At 42.2% G+C, this 15394-nt stretch overlaps 1 protein-coding gene across 1 annotated transcript; it reads left to right on the top strand.

Annotated features, from left to right (window-relative positions):
• The first annotated feature begins 3243 nt into the window (after window positions 1-3243).
• Window positions 3244-13560, top strand: CLBA1 (clathrin binding box of aftiphilin containing 1). The gene is made up of 6 exons (XM_009815467.2): window positions 3244-3436; window positions 3995-4670; window positions 8176-8324; window positions 9779-9908; window positions 11202-11315; window positions 12771-13560. The coding sequence occupies exons 2-6, from the start codon at window positions 4149-4151 to the stop codon at window positions 12936-12938; spliced, it is 1083 nt and encodes a 360-aa protein (XP_009813769.2). The 5' UTR covers window positions 3244-3436; window positions 3995-4148; the 3' UTR covers window positions 12939-13560.
• The last annotated feature ends 1834 nt before the right edge of the window (window positions 13561-15394 follow it).

Raw genomic sequence — 15394 nt, 5'->3', positions numbered from 1 at the left:
TTTCCAGTAGGAATGGTGGCAGGAGCAGTAATAGCAGCTGCAGATGAGAGTTCAGTCAATTCAGTTGTTTGTGTGGGTGAATTTTTGAGTAGTGAGTTTCTGCTCTACTAGATGCATACATTTAAGTGTCTAAATGTAAGCTCATAGTCCATATTTGAAGCTTTTGGCATCATATTTACCTTTTAAATAAAGGCTGGGTTATTTTTAAAAAATAGAAGTGATAGTTCAAAAATAAATTATTGATTTAATGCAGTAATTATGGGGTAAATCCCAAGGCCTGGTATATGTCAGACAAAATCATAAGACTTATCCTCCAAACAGATAACATGAATTTTGTCCCAAATGTACTTCAGAGGGGAAAACTCTTAATCCAACTGTGATAATGCTTTTAACTTAAACTAGTCAGTCTATGAGACGGTGTCATTTAAAATACGAATTAGGGATCTCAGCAGCAGCTGTCACACGCACACTGAGCTGCGCCGAGTCAAGAGAAGTGAATTCAGAGGAGGGCAGGTGAAATCCACTTTGCAGGGCGGCCATACCTCATGCTGATTCCTTCTGCTTTGAAAGCCTGCCCAAAAAGCACCAGTGCAGATTTTTCTTGGGGTGATTCTGTGGGTTTTCAGCTGCGTTTGCCTGAGAGCGGAGGCAGCAGTAGGTACCTCCAGCAGATGGTGCAGCCGATTGCTTCCTCTGCAGGGACTCAGGATTAGCAATTGGTTTTCCCAAGGTGGGTTATAAGGTGTGCTGGAGAGAGAAATAAACAACACTGTTATGTGGCAAGTCCTTAATAAAGTTACTGATGTTACTCAGGGAAGAAAGCACCACAGTTTCTTCTGTTCCTACACTGAGGTTTCTAAGGCCTGCGGCAGCTACCGATGCTCACTAGCTCTCCCACCGCTCCACTCGCATTACTGCAAAGACAGCTTGAACTTGGCAGGGCAGAGGCAGGTTTGCAAAACCCACGCACCCCTTCCCCTCCGGATGCAAAGCGTGGTATGGAGAGGAGCATCTCAGCCTCTGCGTGGTCTGTTTGTAGCCTTTTCCTTTGAGAAGACAAAGGTGAAAATGTAAAGCTGTGCAAAACAATCTCGGTAGCTGAAAAAATGCTGAGCTCCCTTCAAACTGAAAAGAGAGCTGGAACCACAGAGGTCCCTACAGCACAAACTTACTGCAGTGTAGGATGATGACGCTATCCCAACAAGTGTCAGACGCTTTGGGGCTGAATCACGGTCTCGCTGAGCTGGTTGGATATCCTCAGAGCTGCAGGCTGACATGGGATGTCCAAGGAGGGTAAGACACTGCTCCAAAGCAGAAAGAAAACAAATTAAAAAAATCTTTCAGAGACCTGCCAATAAAGTTGCTTTGGCTCTGCGTCTGGGCATTGCTCCCAAATTCAGCCTCTCGCCCTCAGATAAAGCACTACAGCCTGGAATGACAGTCAGATGCATGGGAGGGGAGGGCATGTATCTGTGCCTGGGCTGGAAAACATGCACGTGGCTAGAAAATGCTTTTTACTTTGGGCCTTGCTCCAGAAAACCTTTTTCCTTGCTTTTACAACTGTCCCCTGTTGCTTGGGACTGCCCAAATGTTAAACCCAGCCCCAAGGACAGGGAGGCTGAGCAGTTCTCTTTGCGCCCTTCCCTCTGCCACCCAGATGTGGGAGCAGCCAGCCTGGGGCACGCTGCCTGCAGCCCGCACCTCTGCTCCTCAAGGGATGGGCGAGAAGAGATGGTCACCCCGGGCTGCGGGGTGACCTGTCCACAGCGACCAGACCCACAGCGTCTGGCTTCATCTGATACGAGCGGATCAAGTCCCAGCCTCAGCAGAGAGGGGGGACAACCAAATACCTCGTGGGGCAAAAGGAGGGAGAGAGGAAGAGGAGTTCCTGAGAGACTGTCACTGGCCCACTCCTACCATTTTATCATGAGGTTATGCTACTGGGTGGATTGATCACCGTTTTTTTTTAAGTCTGCATCATGGAATTTTGTAATTATGTGAGGATTTCAGCTATTCTCAAATTAAAAACACGAACCACCACCACCACCATCAAACCGTATGTCCTCAGGCTGCCAGATTGCTGAAAGAAGCCGGAAAAATGTGACTACTCCTCTTTTTCACATCACGATTTTAAAATCAATCTCTTCCCGGAGGGCAGGAGTTGACTTCTGGCTGGAAGACCTCAGGGCGGTTTTAACCCAAGGGAGATGCAGGTGAAGACAACGGCAATGACCGAGACCCAGGGGCAAGGCTGGAGAACGGGGAAGTACTTGTCAAAAGAGAGAAAGGGGAGAGACCGGGGACTTCGTCAGGGCGACCGCCGCACTGGGCTGCGAGAGGCTGAGGAGGGGCTGAGGGGCGGAGGCCTGACAGGCGCAGGCCTGACAGGAGGAGCAGGCGGAGGCCGGGCAGGCCCGCGGGGGATCGGGCACGCCTGGGCGCTGGACGGCCTCTTCCGCCCGTCCCGGGCGGCAGCGCCCCGGCTGAGCGGCTCTGGGGGCACGGCGCGCTCCGCTGTGCCCCGGGGCCGCCCCGTCCCGCAGAGCGAACACCCTCCGCGGCCCCGCCCCGGCCGGTAACGGCCCCCCACCGGCCCCGCCGCCCCGCCCCGCACACCTAGGCCCCGCCCCTGGCGACCTACCGGCGCGGCTTGGCCCGGGGTGCTCGCCGGGCGGTGGATCGGTGGTAAGGCTGTTTGCTCGGGGGTGGCGGGGCTCCCAGCTGCCCCAACGGCTGTAACGGCCAGCGACGCTCAGGCCCCGCGGCCGCCTCGGCGGCGGCTCTGTTCCCCCCCCCACCCCGGGGGGAGCTGAGGACGGACGCGGCCCTCCGGTCCCCGGGGGCTGTGGAGCGAGGCGGCTCGCCGTGCTCCCCCGCCTGCCTCCTCCTCCCCGGCTCCCCGCAGCGGGCAGGTGCCGGCGCTCAGCCCGGGGTGCTCGGGCTGGCCGGGCCGGGCCGGGCGGTGGGAAACACGGGTGGAGGAGCCTCTTCCCTCGGGTGAAGCGCCGGCGGCTCCGGCCCGGGCGGGTCGGGGACGGGCCCTCGGCCGCCGCCCGCCGGCGCTTCCCCTGCCCCGCTCCGCCCGGGGGAGAGGGGCGTCCCGGGCAGGGCCGGCGGCGGGCAGCCCCGCCGTGCCCCCGCGTCCCGGGCGGCCCCTCCGAGCCCCGCGGCGGCGGGGCCGCCCGCCAGACCCAGCGCTGCGCTGCGGGGCGGGCGAGGGTCCAGCCGTTCCGTGCTCTGTGCCCGGCCGGTCCTCTGCCACCTTCGAGGTGAACTTGGGGAAAAAACCGCTAAGATTTGCTCTGCCTGTTAGGCACAGAAAATAGCTAATAGCGGCCAGTCTTTCAAGAGTGGTTTTAGTGTAGCTCCTGACCCGCCCCCCAAAACAGCTTGTCAGTCGGAAAAGTCCTCGAGGAGCTGCGATTAATCTGAAACGGTAAATGCAGTATTGCCTGTATAATTTACAGATGCCAAACTGAACTTATTAAATCTGCCTTAATTGCTTAAACAGTTGGAAGCGCTGTGTTTTTCACAGGATTAAACAGCTAGTTCCCATGTTGCTGGGATTCACATTCACCTCTTCAGTAATCTTTCAGACAGAAAAAGCCCACGCAAACAAAAAGAGCACTGTTTTCAGTATGCATGAGATGGATGAAATAAATAGCTGTAGAAAATATTTAATAACTGTTTGATATTGTCTATAATTATTTTGGTTTGTCTGCTGTATACTCAATCAGTACTCAGTTAATATCCAAAAACTGCTGTTAAGCATTTTTTGAATATTGTTCACTAATTTAATGACTTGCTTGTGGTGTGGGCAGATAGTTAAGTGTAAATTTTAAATAATTTTGCCTACGGTGATTTTTAGTTGTATAAAACTGGAATGTGTTTATTTTAACCTGAGCATTCTTTCTCCTACCTTATCAGCTGTCTTTCTTTATTCCTACGCAGCCCTTATCACAGAAGTATTTATTTATGATTCTTTCTTTGCAAGCTAATATCCTACACAGAAAGTGAGACTGAATAACATGCACACGCTGATTACGGGAGGAGAGGCTGAAGGACATCCTGTTTTGATTTAGCAGTGGTGTTATTCTTTGGGGTGAAATGAAGAATTTGATTCTGTTTTGGAAATATTCAGATTTCTAATGCAACTGAACTTCAGTAGCCTTTTCGCAGTACAGATTTCAAGAAATGAATTGTTCTTAAAGATGCAGAACATGTCAGTTGTAGAAAGTCTGACTAATATGGACACATCTCGCCGGATGTCTCTAAAAGACGTCGCAGTTGAAGTATGTGGTATGTCTCTCGATGAAAGTGGCTGTAATTTGAATGAAAGGACAAATAATGAAGAAATTATTAACCTTGAAGTAATGCAGCAAAGCCTCCCTGTAGTGAATAGCAAAGGGAAAAGTTGTGAGAGGTTTTCTGAGAGCAGTTATAGCACCTCAGAACCCAGCAGTTCCTGGGGTGATTTTGAAGGCTTCAGGGGGTCCTTAGACAAGTCAGAGAGATTCAGTCGCAATCTTGAAGCTTTGGTGAAGGCAAGAAAAACTTCTAGAGTTCATACGGACTTAAGCAGCGGACATTGTAGCACTTCTGCTGGTCACTTCTGTTCTGAGCCATCTCTACACAGTGGGATACAGGAGGCTTCGAGCTCTCTAAATGAGGTATGTGTTAATAGTAAACCAAAGACCAGATGTTTGTGTTACTGCTTCCTACATCTCAAGATTTGTATCTGAATGTCTTCTCTATAGAGAGTAAGCTGTACAGGGAGAGAAACTGTCAAGTTACTTTGCTGCGAACTCAAGTGGAGCAAAAGCAACTTCTTTACAGTGTTTGACAAACAAGTTATCCTGCTGGAGAGCTTTAAAGAATGTAATGTGCTACTTTGCTTCTAGACAGTAGGAATAAGTAAGCATGTAGAAACGATGAACCTTGCCCTGAAGCACATGCAATTTAAAAGCTAGACAAAAATGAACTTAGGAAACAAAAAATAGGGGAGTCAGGTAACAAAAACAGGATGGATCAAATTCTATGAGTTGCCTGCAAGCTTATTGAAATAAACCAACATAACATTGAGTTAGAAATTGGCAAAACCAATAGCTTTTTTTATTTAATGTACTGCCTGAATAATTCGACAATCTTTCTGGAATTTTAGACTGATTGAGGGTGGAAGTTAATGGCACAAAAAAATGAATAGAAGTAATTTAATATCATTCATTTTTTAGCATAGGATGTTACATTCTCTCATACAATGTTAGAACTAATAATCTGAATAAATAATATGATGTGTCCTTATTGGCACAAAGAAGGGTTCAGGTTAAGGGCTGTACCTTGTTGCAATTAATGGGTTTCCACGTTTACCAAACATGCATCACCAAAGCAAAGTAACAAGAGGAAAATAAGAATGTACAAATACAAAACAAAATGCCCTCATTCTTACTACTTTTATCCTAAATTAAAACATTGGAAAAAAGAGAGCAATCGACTAAGACTTCCACAGGGTTAATCAGTAGCAGTAATAGCTTACTGCCTGTAATCTGTTAGATGAGTTTTAGTATGCATAGGGAACTGAGGGGATTCTGGAGACCGGCTTTCTTGCCCTTGCCTGGGAACTTTACCTGTTGCGGAGGTACTACTAGGGAAAGCACAAAGATGCACGTGGGCTAAGCTGTCCAGCACTGATAGAGTGGAGATCACAAGATACCTGGTTATTGGTATGCATAAACTGAGAATTTAAATTGTTCGTAATGCTGGAAATTGGGGACAAGAAGTCTTATGTTGAAAACAGAGTGTATGTAATGACTGGAGCTGAAATAGAATATAGCAGATTGTTTGGTTTCTTTCCAAAAGCAGCAGATCTTAACCTTACTGAAGCCGTTGCTTTGTTTTTGCATTTATTAAAGGCAAAAGGAAATATCCAGTATGAGCTAAGTAAGTCAAGCATGCCTAGAGTTTCAAGTTGTCTTTTCTTGTCTCAGGGTAGAGAAACAGCTGTAGAGCTGCTGGAGATTTCTTTGTGTGTACAATATACATGTAGCTTGTCCTTCATCCCTGTGCTTTTTGTATTGTTTGTTTGAGATCATAAACTCTTCAGGTTGAGGCTCTGCCTTCTGTATGGTCAATAGAAAAAAATCCACACAGATTGGAAGGGACCTCTAGAGATTATCTGAGGTCAGAGGTCTGACCTTCAATATCTAATGCTTCAGTTAATTAAATGATGTCAGTCTGGAGCAGGATCATGTATTTTAAGACGAAAACAATCACTGATTTCCTTGCAGTAGCTGGATATTTTGCCTACATGGTTGAATAACTTTAAGGATTTTTCATGTGCTCTTTAAATACTGGCCTTTGTGAGAGGGACTAGTGCACTTGCTTAAGTACTGGAGTATTCTGATAGAATATAGAGGATTTAGTCAAAAAACATAGATGTGAAATTTCTGCATTCATACTTTTATAATTAGTACAAAGCTACAAGGTAAATGGAAATATACCCAAATTTTGTTTTAGAAACACCCACTGAAGTAGACAGTAATGAAGGTAATAAAAAAAAAATCTTGCGTTTTTCATCTGGGTTGGCTAAACTGTAAGCCTTGTATGCATGTAGGAGTAACAGGCAGTTAAGAAGATACTACAAATGAGGCAGACCTGTGCTTCCTTTAATTCACATTTCTGTGGCTGTAATTTCCCTCCCACCCCAAACCCAAGAGCAGCTGCCTGACTTTTCCTTAGCTCCCATCCCATTTAGGTTTTGGTACCTACTTGGAAGTTGGTTTTTTTTTTTCCTTGACCATGAGTCTCTGTGTATGCTTTAGCATGTGTGCTTTCACAGAATTCTGCTTCTGAAACTTCTTTCTCCTCCATATAGTATCCCTGTTGTAAGTTAAGTCTACTGAAATAATTTACAAATCAATTTAAAGTATTATGATACTTTGGGCAAGATTCAAAGGATTTTACCCAAGAGTCTTGGAAGGTCCCAGCAGTCGCCCTTCAGGACATGCAGTTTAACAAGGTCTTGCTTCAGGAGGGAGCAGCGTGGGGCACAAATTCTATTTCTAGAAGCATGCTCAGAAGTCCAGAAGCCTTCTACCCGCTCTGTTGATTTTGCCCACTCATCATTAAATTAAATCCATACTCTCTCAGCATTCACTGCACTTGTCTGAGTTCAGTATAATGAAACTGTGGAAATATCTCAATTTATTTCAGCTGTTTGAATTACAATTAAATGAAAGTGTCAAAATATGGAGTATCCATATCTATGTTTTCCAGATTAAATTGTTGATTGCTAGGCAAATAAAACAAACTGACTGGTTTCATTCTCTAGTTTTCACGCAACATTGTGGCTCCTGGATTGCAGTCCCTCTGCAGGGTGTTGAAGTCAATTAATTGCTTTGATTTAGAAAACTGCAGTAATTCCTTCTTTGAAGGAATAAAAGGACAAAGCTTCTGGGCCAGATGGCATGGTAACATCCCTTTAAGAAAGGATGTAAATTATGCGCACTCTTCCTTGTATATATATTTCTTAGTCTTCAGATAACCCTGTTACTTCGAGTAGGCCTGTTTGGATCACTCACGTGGCTAGGTTCAGTCCTCCAAACCTCCTCCTCATCACTGCTGGACGGGGAACAAGTATGTAAATCTGGCTCTGATTTTTAACATAGGCTGGCAAAATTTTGGTGCAAATGCAAGGATATAGAGACGTACTCACCCCAGCTTTTATGCAGACTTACACAGTGCAAGTATTTATTGGTAACTATAGCATTTAGTAGTTATGTTACATTTGGCTGAATTAGATGTGTTCGAATACTAAGTGAGCAAAACAAACTTTTGAATTGATGTATACATCAGTTTTGACCTGGACTGAATTAGCTGAGCAGAAGGAGGAGTCTGGAGTGCTAATAGGCAAACCAGTCTATAAGATAGTAGCTGGGACGCTAGAGACTAAGGTTCATCAGAAACTCTTGGACTCTTGCTTCTCTTCCTCTAATTCTAGGTAAATGCTCAAAATACTGAACTATGGGCCCAGTCCCTCTGTGCTGTTAATATTAATACAAATTTTAAAAACAGTCAATAATACAGTCTCTGGAAACATTGTCGTCTTTGGACTAGGTCCTTTATGAACTGTGGGGATGGCCTGTATAACGTATGTAATAAAACTCTTGTTTTTTCTAGGCAAACCACAGCTATGAGGATATATTTAAGTTGGGCTTTCCAGAAATCTTTGTATCACAGTCCAGAGAGAGCATAAGAAGCTTAGATCAAGTACTTGATACAAATAATGAAGATGTTGGGATTCCTGAACTTACGAAGAATCAACTTTGGTAATGAGTTTAGATCAGCAATTACACTGTTTATTTCATAATTTAAAAATCAGTGGTACTTGCAGGTGAACTTAAAAATCTTTTTAATCACTATGTTCTTCAGCATATAGATTTTACCAATTTTGTGTTGTGTTGTTAAAGGAAATAGATTGTGTTTTAGCCATTGGAAAACAAAGAAGGGAATATATCAAAATTACAAATTCCTGCTTAGGGTTTTTCCTGCTGTTGGTGTGCCTTCTTATGACTAAGCCTCTGGAATGCCAGAACACCCAACAGGCAGCCTGTTCTTCCTGTTCGTTTGTCCTTTCTGAGCAATGCATCTGACTTATTTCTCCATCGTCTGAGGCAGGAGCATTGCTGCTGCTGTTTCTACTGACAACACACTTGCTTTTTTTTTTTCCTCCCTCCCTGATTTTCCCAGGTGGTAACTTCTTCTCCTGTTTAACCAGGTGTGCTCCAGAATCTGTCACGCATCTGGCTTCTTTCCTGGGGTTATGCTGATAGCAATTAGTATCATTAACTCAGCTCTCTTAAGACAGCTGGAATGCTTTTAGATGCTACACGTTTCTGAAGGATCAGCAGCTTCTGAGCAGTATTGTAGTTACTGAACAGTATTTTTGCGTACATCTGAGGCTTTGTATCTAGAAAGCTGGTCAGACCACACTTCGGAAATGTCATAAGAATCATAAGGGGGCACTTAAAGGGGGCATCCTTTTGGCAAGTGCCTTGCATATGCATTGTATTTTAATCAGCTTCAAATTTGTGGAGAAATACGATATATATAAGGGACTGCAATATTATAGCAGAGTACCAACTACAGACAAAAAAGCCTGGATCTACTGTGGTGAATAACTAAGATCAATGATAATTGCATCCTGTAGTAAGCAAAAAGCAACTGGATTTATATCGGATGAATGCAATGTAAGAACCCAAAGTACTATGTAGAGGGAACTCTTTAATTCTCATGCTTTCAGTAGCATGTACCTTTGGCTATTGTGTAATACATATGTGTCTAGAGCAGATGCAGGTTACCCACCCGAGCAGCGGGCCCCTGCAGTGGAAAAGCATGACTGATAGGAAGGAGAAATGTTTGAGAGACAGAAAATGCAAAGTGCAGAATTAATAGGGCTGAACTCTACCCACGTTTCACAGAAGCAATTGAATAATCTGAGTTGTTGGATATAACGATCTCTGAAATACTCTTCTAATGCCCTTCTTATCTGAGAAGCCCAAACATACAGTTACGTTGACTTACCGTTTCCGTTAATTGTCATGCAAGCTTATTAGTAAGTTGGGTTGATAGTTTGAATGAATGTAGAAATAGTTTTAAGATAAGTTGCTTTTTAGATCAAGGTAGGCTATACACAACTATATGTAGTGAAAATAACTACGTTATATAAATCTACTAGAAACTTTGTACACCTTATAACCTCAGATTGTGTTTTCTTTCCTAGCATTGATTCTGAAAACATATGGAGAACACTTAGAGACTTTGATAATACCCCCAGCTTAAGACATCCCTGGAGTAAATCTCATTGCCAAGAAAACCTCTTGAGTGTTCTTGGAATAGATGCAAATCAAAAGGTAATTGAACAACGGTTTGCTAGTATGCCAACATAAACACTTGGTCATGAATCTGATTTTCTGTAAGCTATACATGCAGATGCATGAGGAGCTAGATCTGGGTGAGTCTAAGGTTTTTTTACAGAGAGCCTTTTAAAATGATAGTCTAGTATTTTCTCATCATTATGTGTAAGTAACTATGAAATTGTGCAGGATCAAATTTTGATCGTCTTTACATTGAAGTCTCTATTATGTAGCGCCCTGTTGCGTTAGGTGGTACGTTCAGCTTTAGTATAGACCTAGAATTAGCTTTCAGATGTGTGTGCAGTAAGATGGTTTTCTTTTTTGCTCAGAGTATGAGAAAATTGTTAGCCTCTAATATCTTTCCATTAAGTGAAAATCGGATTTGAATCAGAGAGGCTGTTAAAGTAATTACTGGATATTTTTACTGTATACTAACTGAAAGTGTGTTCCACTTCCTTTTTCCTCAGATTATTCTGTCTGTTTTTGCAAGGCTTGAGGGAGAGGAGTATGTTTTAAATTGAATTGAGAACAAACCAACAGTATTGAAAGATCTCAAAAAGAAATGTCTCTGTTGCATCCCTTGTTTTGAGAAGATAAGGGTATCAGAGATGGTTTAGTATTCAACCTGGTTATTTAGTTATTTTAGGGATGAATTAGTCACTTGTTTTCAGAAGCAACTGTTTCAATTGGTAATTTGTTTGCTGATGCATGAGGGGTGGGGTGCTGCACTCAATTTTCATTTTATGGACATATTTGACCTTTTATGCAAGTTACACACAAACAGAATGACAGTGCTGAAGGTATAGGACCTATTCTGCAATTGAAAGTCACTTTTATTAGAACTGTCACTTAACAGGAGAGAATGGGAAACATTTCTCCCACATAGTTCAACTCACCTTCTATTCCATTCTTGCCCATAGATACAGCGGCATTAAATCAATGCACAGGCGGCTTAAATTTATGTCATTACTTCTTTTCTGTTGCTGGAAAATTGTATTGCTTTTATCAATACTGATGATGATGTATTTCTCAGCTATTTTATGGTGTAGGTTAGGGCTAATTTTAATTTGAAATGGCTTTTTAAAAAAATTTTAGGTCACAATTAGATTCACCTGTGTAGAACTCTTCTTGGCATAAAATTGTTTTAATGCAAGGGAGGCACACGATAAAATACAGCTTCAGAAAATAAAATTTAGTGGTTATTGTTATTTGAGGGAAACTTCTCTTTAGGTTATATGCTTTGAGATCAGATAGGAATTCATAGAGAAAATATAAATTATGTTTTACTAGGACTTTTTGGAGAGCCAGGATGACATCTTTGAGGAATCAAATGTTAAAGATAATGAGGAGTTCAGATTTGATGGATTCAGTATTAATGACTGCAAAGCACTGATCCAGACTAAGGTAAGAATTGCTCTGAAAGTAAGCACTTCAGAGAACCACAGTGTGTATTTTACATGTTCCTGTGTGCTGTAGCCAGCTGTTCTAGCATATGTCCTAATGCAATTGCTTAATCCTGATATAACTGTTTGGATGTGGAGCTGGTTTTTGTTCTTTGAAACCTGTCTGACAGCTTTAGAAAAGGTACAATATAATGTACCAAATGCAAAGCAACATAATATGGGGGATGCTGAAACGTGAGTTTATTCCTTACATAAGCTGGACTGTAGGCCAAATTACTTACTGGTTGAGAGAGAGCAGCAATACATAAATTCTAGTCAGGATGTTCTCATGACAAAGGAGGATTAGCGTGTCTGTAGAAGGATCAACACGTCTATCACTGAGAATGATGATTGTAACTCACTCCTACAATACATGGTAAGGGAGACACTAGAAGCAAAGCTGGTAGAGAAGAAATTGTATTCAAACTTGCATTTCAGATATTCAGAATAATTCAGATTTGGTTTATTCCCTCAAGGAGAAAACAGGAGCAACTTAAGGAGGAAGGCAGAATTGATGTTATAATTACAAGGATTTGAGAACATTACTATTTTTAAGCTGTGTTACAAAACATGTAGAGAAATGAAATTGAAATACTTTGTTATCAGTGCATTTGTGTCTTTGGTCAAACAGGCCTTAATAAGCTCTGTTTCTTTCTTGTTAAAGCAATGCAAGTTGGAAGGAAAATTCTGTCATTCCCCATTGCTTTAAAAAAATCACTCATGTTCTGTTTTTAACGAAGTATTTTGGGTGAATATTCTTAACACTGGTTCCCTTCCCCAGTGGAGAATAAACTTGAGCAACTGTTGTTGCTGTGGAGATACATAGTTTGAAGCACACTTTCATTGCTATCTTTTATTCTATTTACTGCATTGGATATTGAAGATGTATACTGTTGTGGGAACCTTGTACAGAAGAGCTGTTAGACTGGAGAATTCATAAAGAAAACCAAAAGAGACTGTCCAGCTTATTCTTTCATAATTCACTTCTGCTTTCTTCAATGAGGACATGAGGGTGGGATCACAGTAGCTGACACATACTTGGAAATGTGTAAAATAGAGAGGATTTTGGCAAAGGAGAAGTGGTAGATGAAGAAGGAGTAAAAGTAGAAAGAATCATGATACAAAGTTAAGGTAAATGGACAGTATTTTTCTGGAGTAGCCTCTGAAGGGAAAGAATAGGCCTGCAGCTTGGTGTCTCAAAGTAAATCTCATTAGGAAATGTATGTTGCCATTTCTACTTTGTAAGTAAGTTAAATCATATAGTGGGATGTTTTCCATTTATCTTCCTAGTTATGTCATTTCTTTTCTTATTTCACTTTATTTTTAGGAAATCTGTGTAAAAATTAAATTGAAATATGCTAAGTGATTAACTTACTGTAGGATGGAAAAAAACCCTTCTTTTTTCTTTTTCACTCAGCTTTCTGTATCACCGGATTCCAGACATGGTCATCTTTTTACCTGTAATCTCTTCTTGAAAACCACATCGTCAAATGGAAACATGCAATATATAACAATCCCAAGGAAGAAGCACATTTTTGCTACACACAACCGGAAAATGAAATTTTTCAGTAGTGATGTTTGTTGAACCAAATGCACTTTTTAATCTTTTTCTTTTCTTTATGAACTGAATGCAGTTTACCTTCATTTTGTTACTGGCTTGGCACTATAAACTACATATGTTCTTTAGGAAAGTGACATATTACTGTATATGAGGTACCTAAAGCCACATTATTAGAAGATATTTATCCTATTTAGTTGTGAAGTCAAAGGTGTAATTTTTGTCCTGCTAAGTTTTGCTGCAGAGTCATGTCTCTTACAGCAAATCCAGCTGCAATCACACTTTAAAGATGCTCTGGTGGACTACTCTCCTGAACTACTGACCTTTCAGGTCTTAATGCCTCTTTGATCAAAAACCTTGTTTCCCTGCCGAAATCTAAACACACCTCAGGTGTGTTGTAAAGTGTGCCTTGCCACCACCTCTCCTCGTATTTGGTCTGGCTTGGATCAGCTGAGATCTGTTACTTTGCCACTGCTGAACATAATGAGAGGAGCCTTCTACATCTGGTGGCTTTCACTGGGGTTTAGGAAAATAAAACTGTTCTAACTTCTGTCTGATAAAGCCTTGTGAGGTAATACGGGTAGAGTCAGTGAAACCTTTTGTTCTGGCTTTGGTTTCTAACTGAAATAAATCACCTTTCTGAAGCTGATTGTAACAGGACTTCTTGGATTCGTTCAGCTACCAGACACTTACACCACACATAACTGTGCTTGTTAAAAGCTAAACAGTGCTGTAGTTCAGGACTTGCACTGCACAGTGCTATAAATTGCTGCCCTTTTAAAATTTTACAGTAACTATCAACTATGTTGCCCATCTTCCTGCATGCCTGAGTACCAGAGGGGATGCACTTTGCTATTGTTCATGGTTCTTCCTTGCCAACTGCAACAGCTTTGTTTATTCATTGGTAATAACTTCTAAGCAAGTTTACTAATCTATTTACTGCTTTGGCCATTCTGAATATGAATACTGGCTTTCTATTTTAAAGACTTGCTAAGCACTGCAAGTGACATTTTATGTCACAAACTTGGATATTCCAAAACCAAGTCAGTTAATTATTTAATGATGTGCCTATTCTGTTTTTAGGATTAAGAATACTCCAAAGCACTGGCAGACTCCACCCCTTAATCTAGTAAACTCTTCAGCAGTGAAATTACAATTGCTATAGTAACTTGTAACTTGAGTAATGTTTATGATACCTCAGTGCTATTATTGTAGGATGAACTGAGTATTGGTTACTCAGTAAATGGAAACTGTCTGTTTGGAAAAGTGCTATTTGAAAGTGGCTGGTGGGAGTTCCCGGCCCTAGAGGGAGTTCTGCAGTGCCAGACTGAAAACTCCCTGTGGATACAAGAGCAGGGTTAACTTTTTCATTTAACACTGGATTTGAATTAATTTTCAGTTTCCCCTCTAAGTCTTTTAGAGCACTTAAACATGTATTATAAGTTGTAGTCATAAACTCACAAAATAGTAAATTGCCTATAAATAATTAATGGATAGTTGAGGTTGGTAATAAACATTACTGAAATTAATCATAAGAATAAAATCCCATTTTTATGCTTTCAGACAAGCAGGGCTCTGCAGAGGGACTTGAGGGGGCAATTTGTAGTGTGTATGACACCGGCTGATGCACCAGTCCCCAGAGGCCCTTTTTTTTCTGGGCTTTCAAGTTTGCCTTTGCTTTTGCTAACATGGGATGAATGTACTGAAGAACGTTTCGCACTGTTACCCCAGGAGAAGGGTGAATACACCATCTTCCCCTCATAGTAGCAGGTTTTACAGCCCAGTCCAAGGTACAGATTGGGGAAAAAAATGTTCTCAGCCCTTACGGTTCAGTGGGGAAAGAACTACAGGGGTTCCAAAGGGGATGGGCGCCATGTTTCAGGTTTTTCTTCCTTGGACAGATGCTATGGGCCACCTGAGGCCTTACTGCCTGTAAACACCGCCTGTACAAGAGAGTGGAGAGACCTTTGATGCCTGTCTTCAGTCTGAGATGAACAACTTCATCTCTTCAAAGAAAAAGACTAACAGATTTGAAATTACAAAGTAATTCAATTCAGCTTCAAGGTGTGGAGTCCTGGCAGCCCTCCAGCCCTCATCGGAATTTGGACACAATCTACATATTCGGGAGTATTTGCAAAGAGAAAAATTGCACTCTGTTTCTCTTATCTGACAAGAGAGCATGCTCGGGGAGACAAACCAAATTTTAGCCGACTATTTTCAGGTGTATTGCATAGTATAAAGTAGCCTTGCCTTCTGTTGCTATCCTGGGAAACGAGGGGTGCCAGAAACCCCGCTGGTGTGTTTCGCACAAATACTGGCTATTCATTTCCTTTAGTCATTTCCTCGTTCCTGCCTTCCCCAGCACCCAGCCCAGCGTGCCAGCAACCGCTGTGCACCCACTCTCCGAATGCATGGCTGCACTGAGAAGTAGCATGCATTTATTCTGTGAAAATGGTGTGCAGAGGAAATAGAACTTTCTATCT

The sequence above is a fragment of the Gavia stellata genome, chromosome 7 (assembly GCF_030936135.1).
Source record: "Gavia stellata isolate bGavSte3 chromosome 7, bGavSte3.hap2, whole genome shotgun sequence".
Lineage (NCBI taxonomy): Eukaryota > Metazoa > Chordata > Aves > Gaviiformes > Gaviidae > Gavia > Gavia stellata.
The sequence above is the reverse complement of the archived record's forward strand: the minus strand, read 5'-3'. Positions and strand labels throughout refer to the sequence as shown.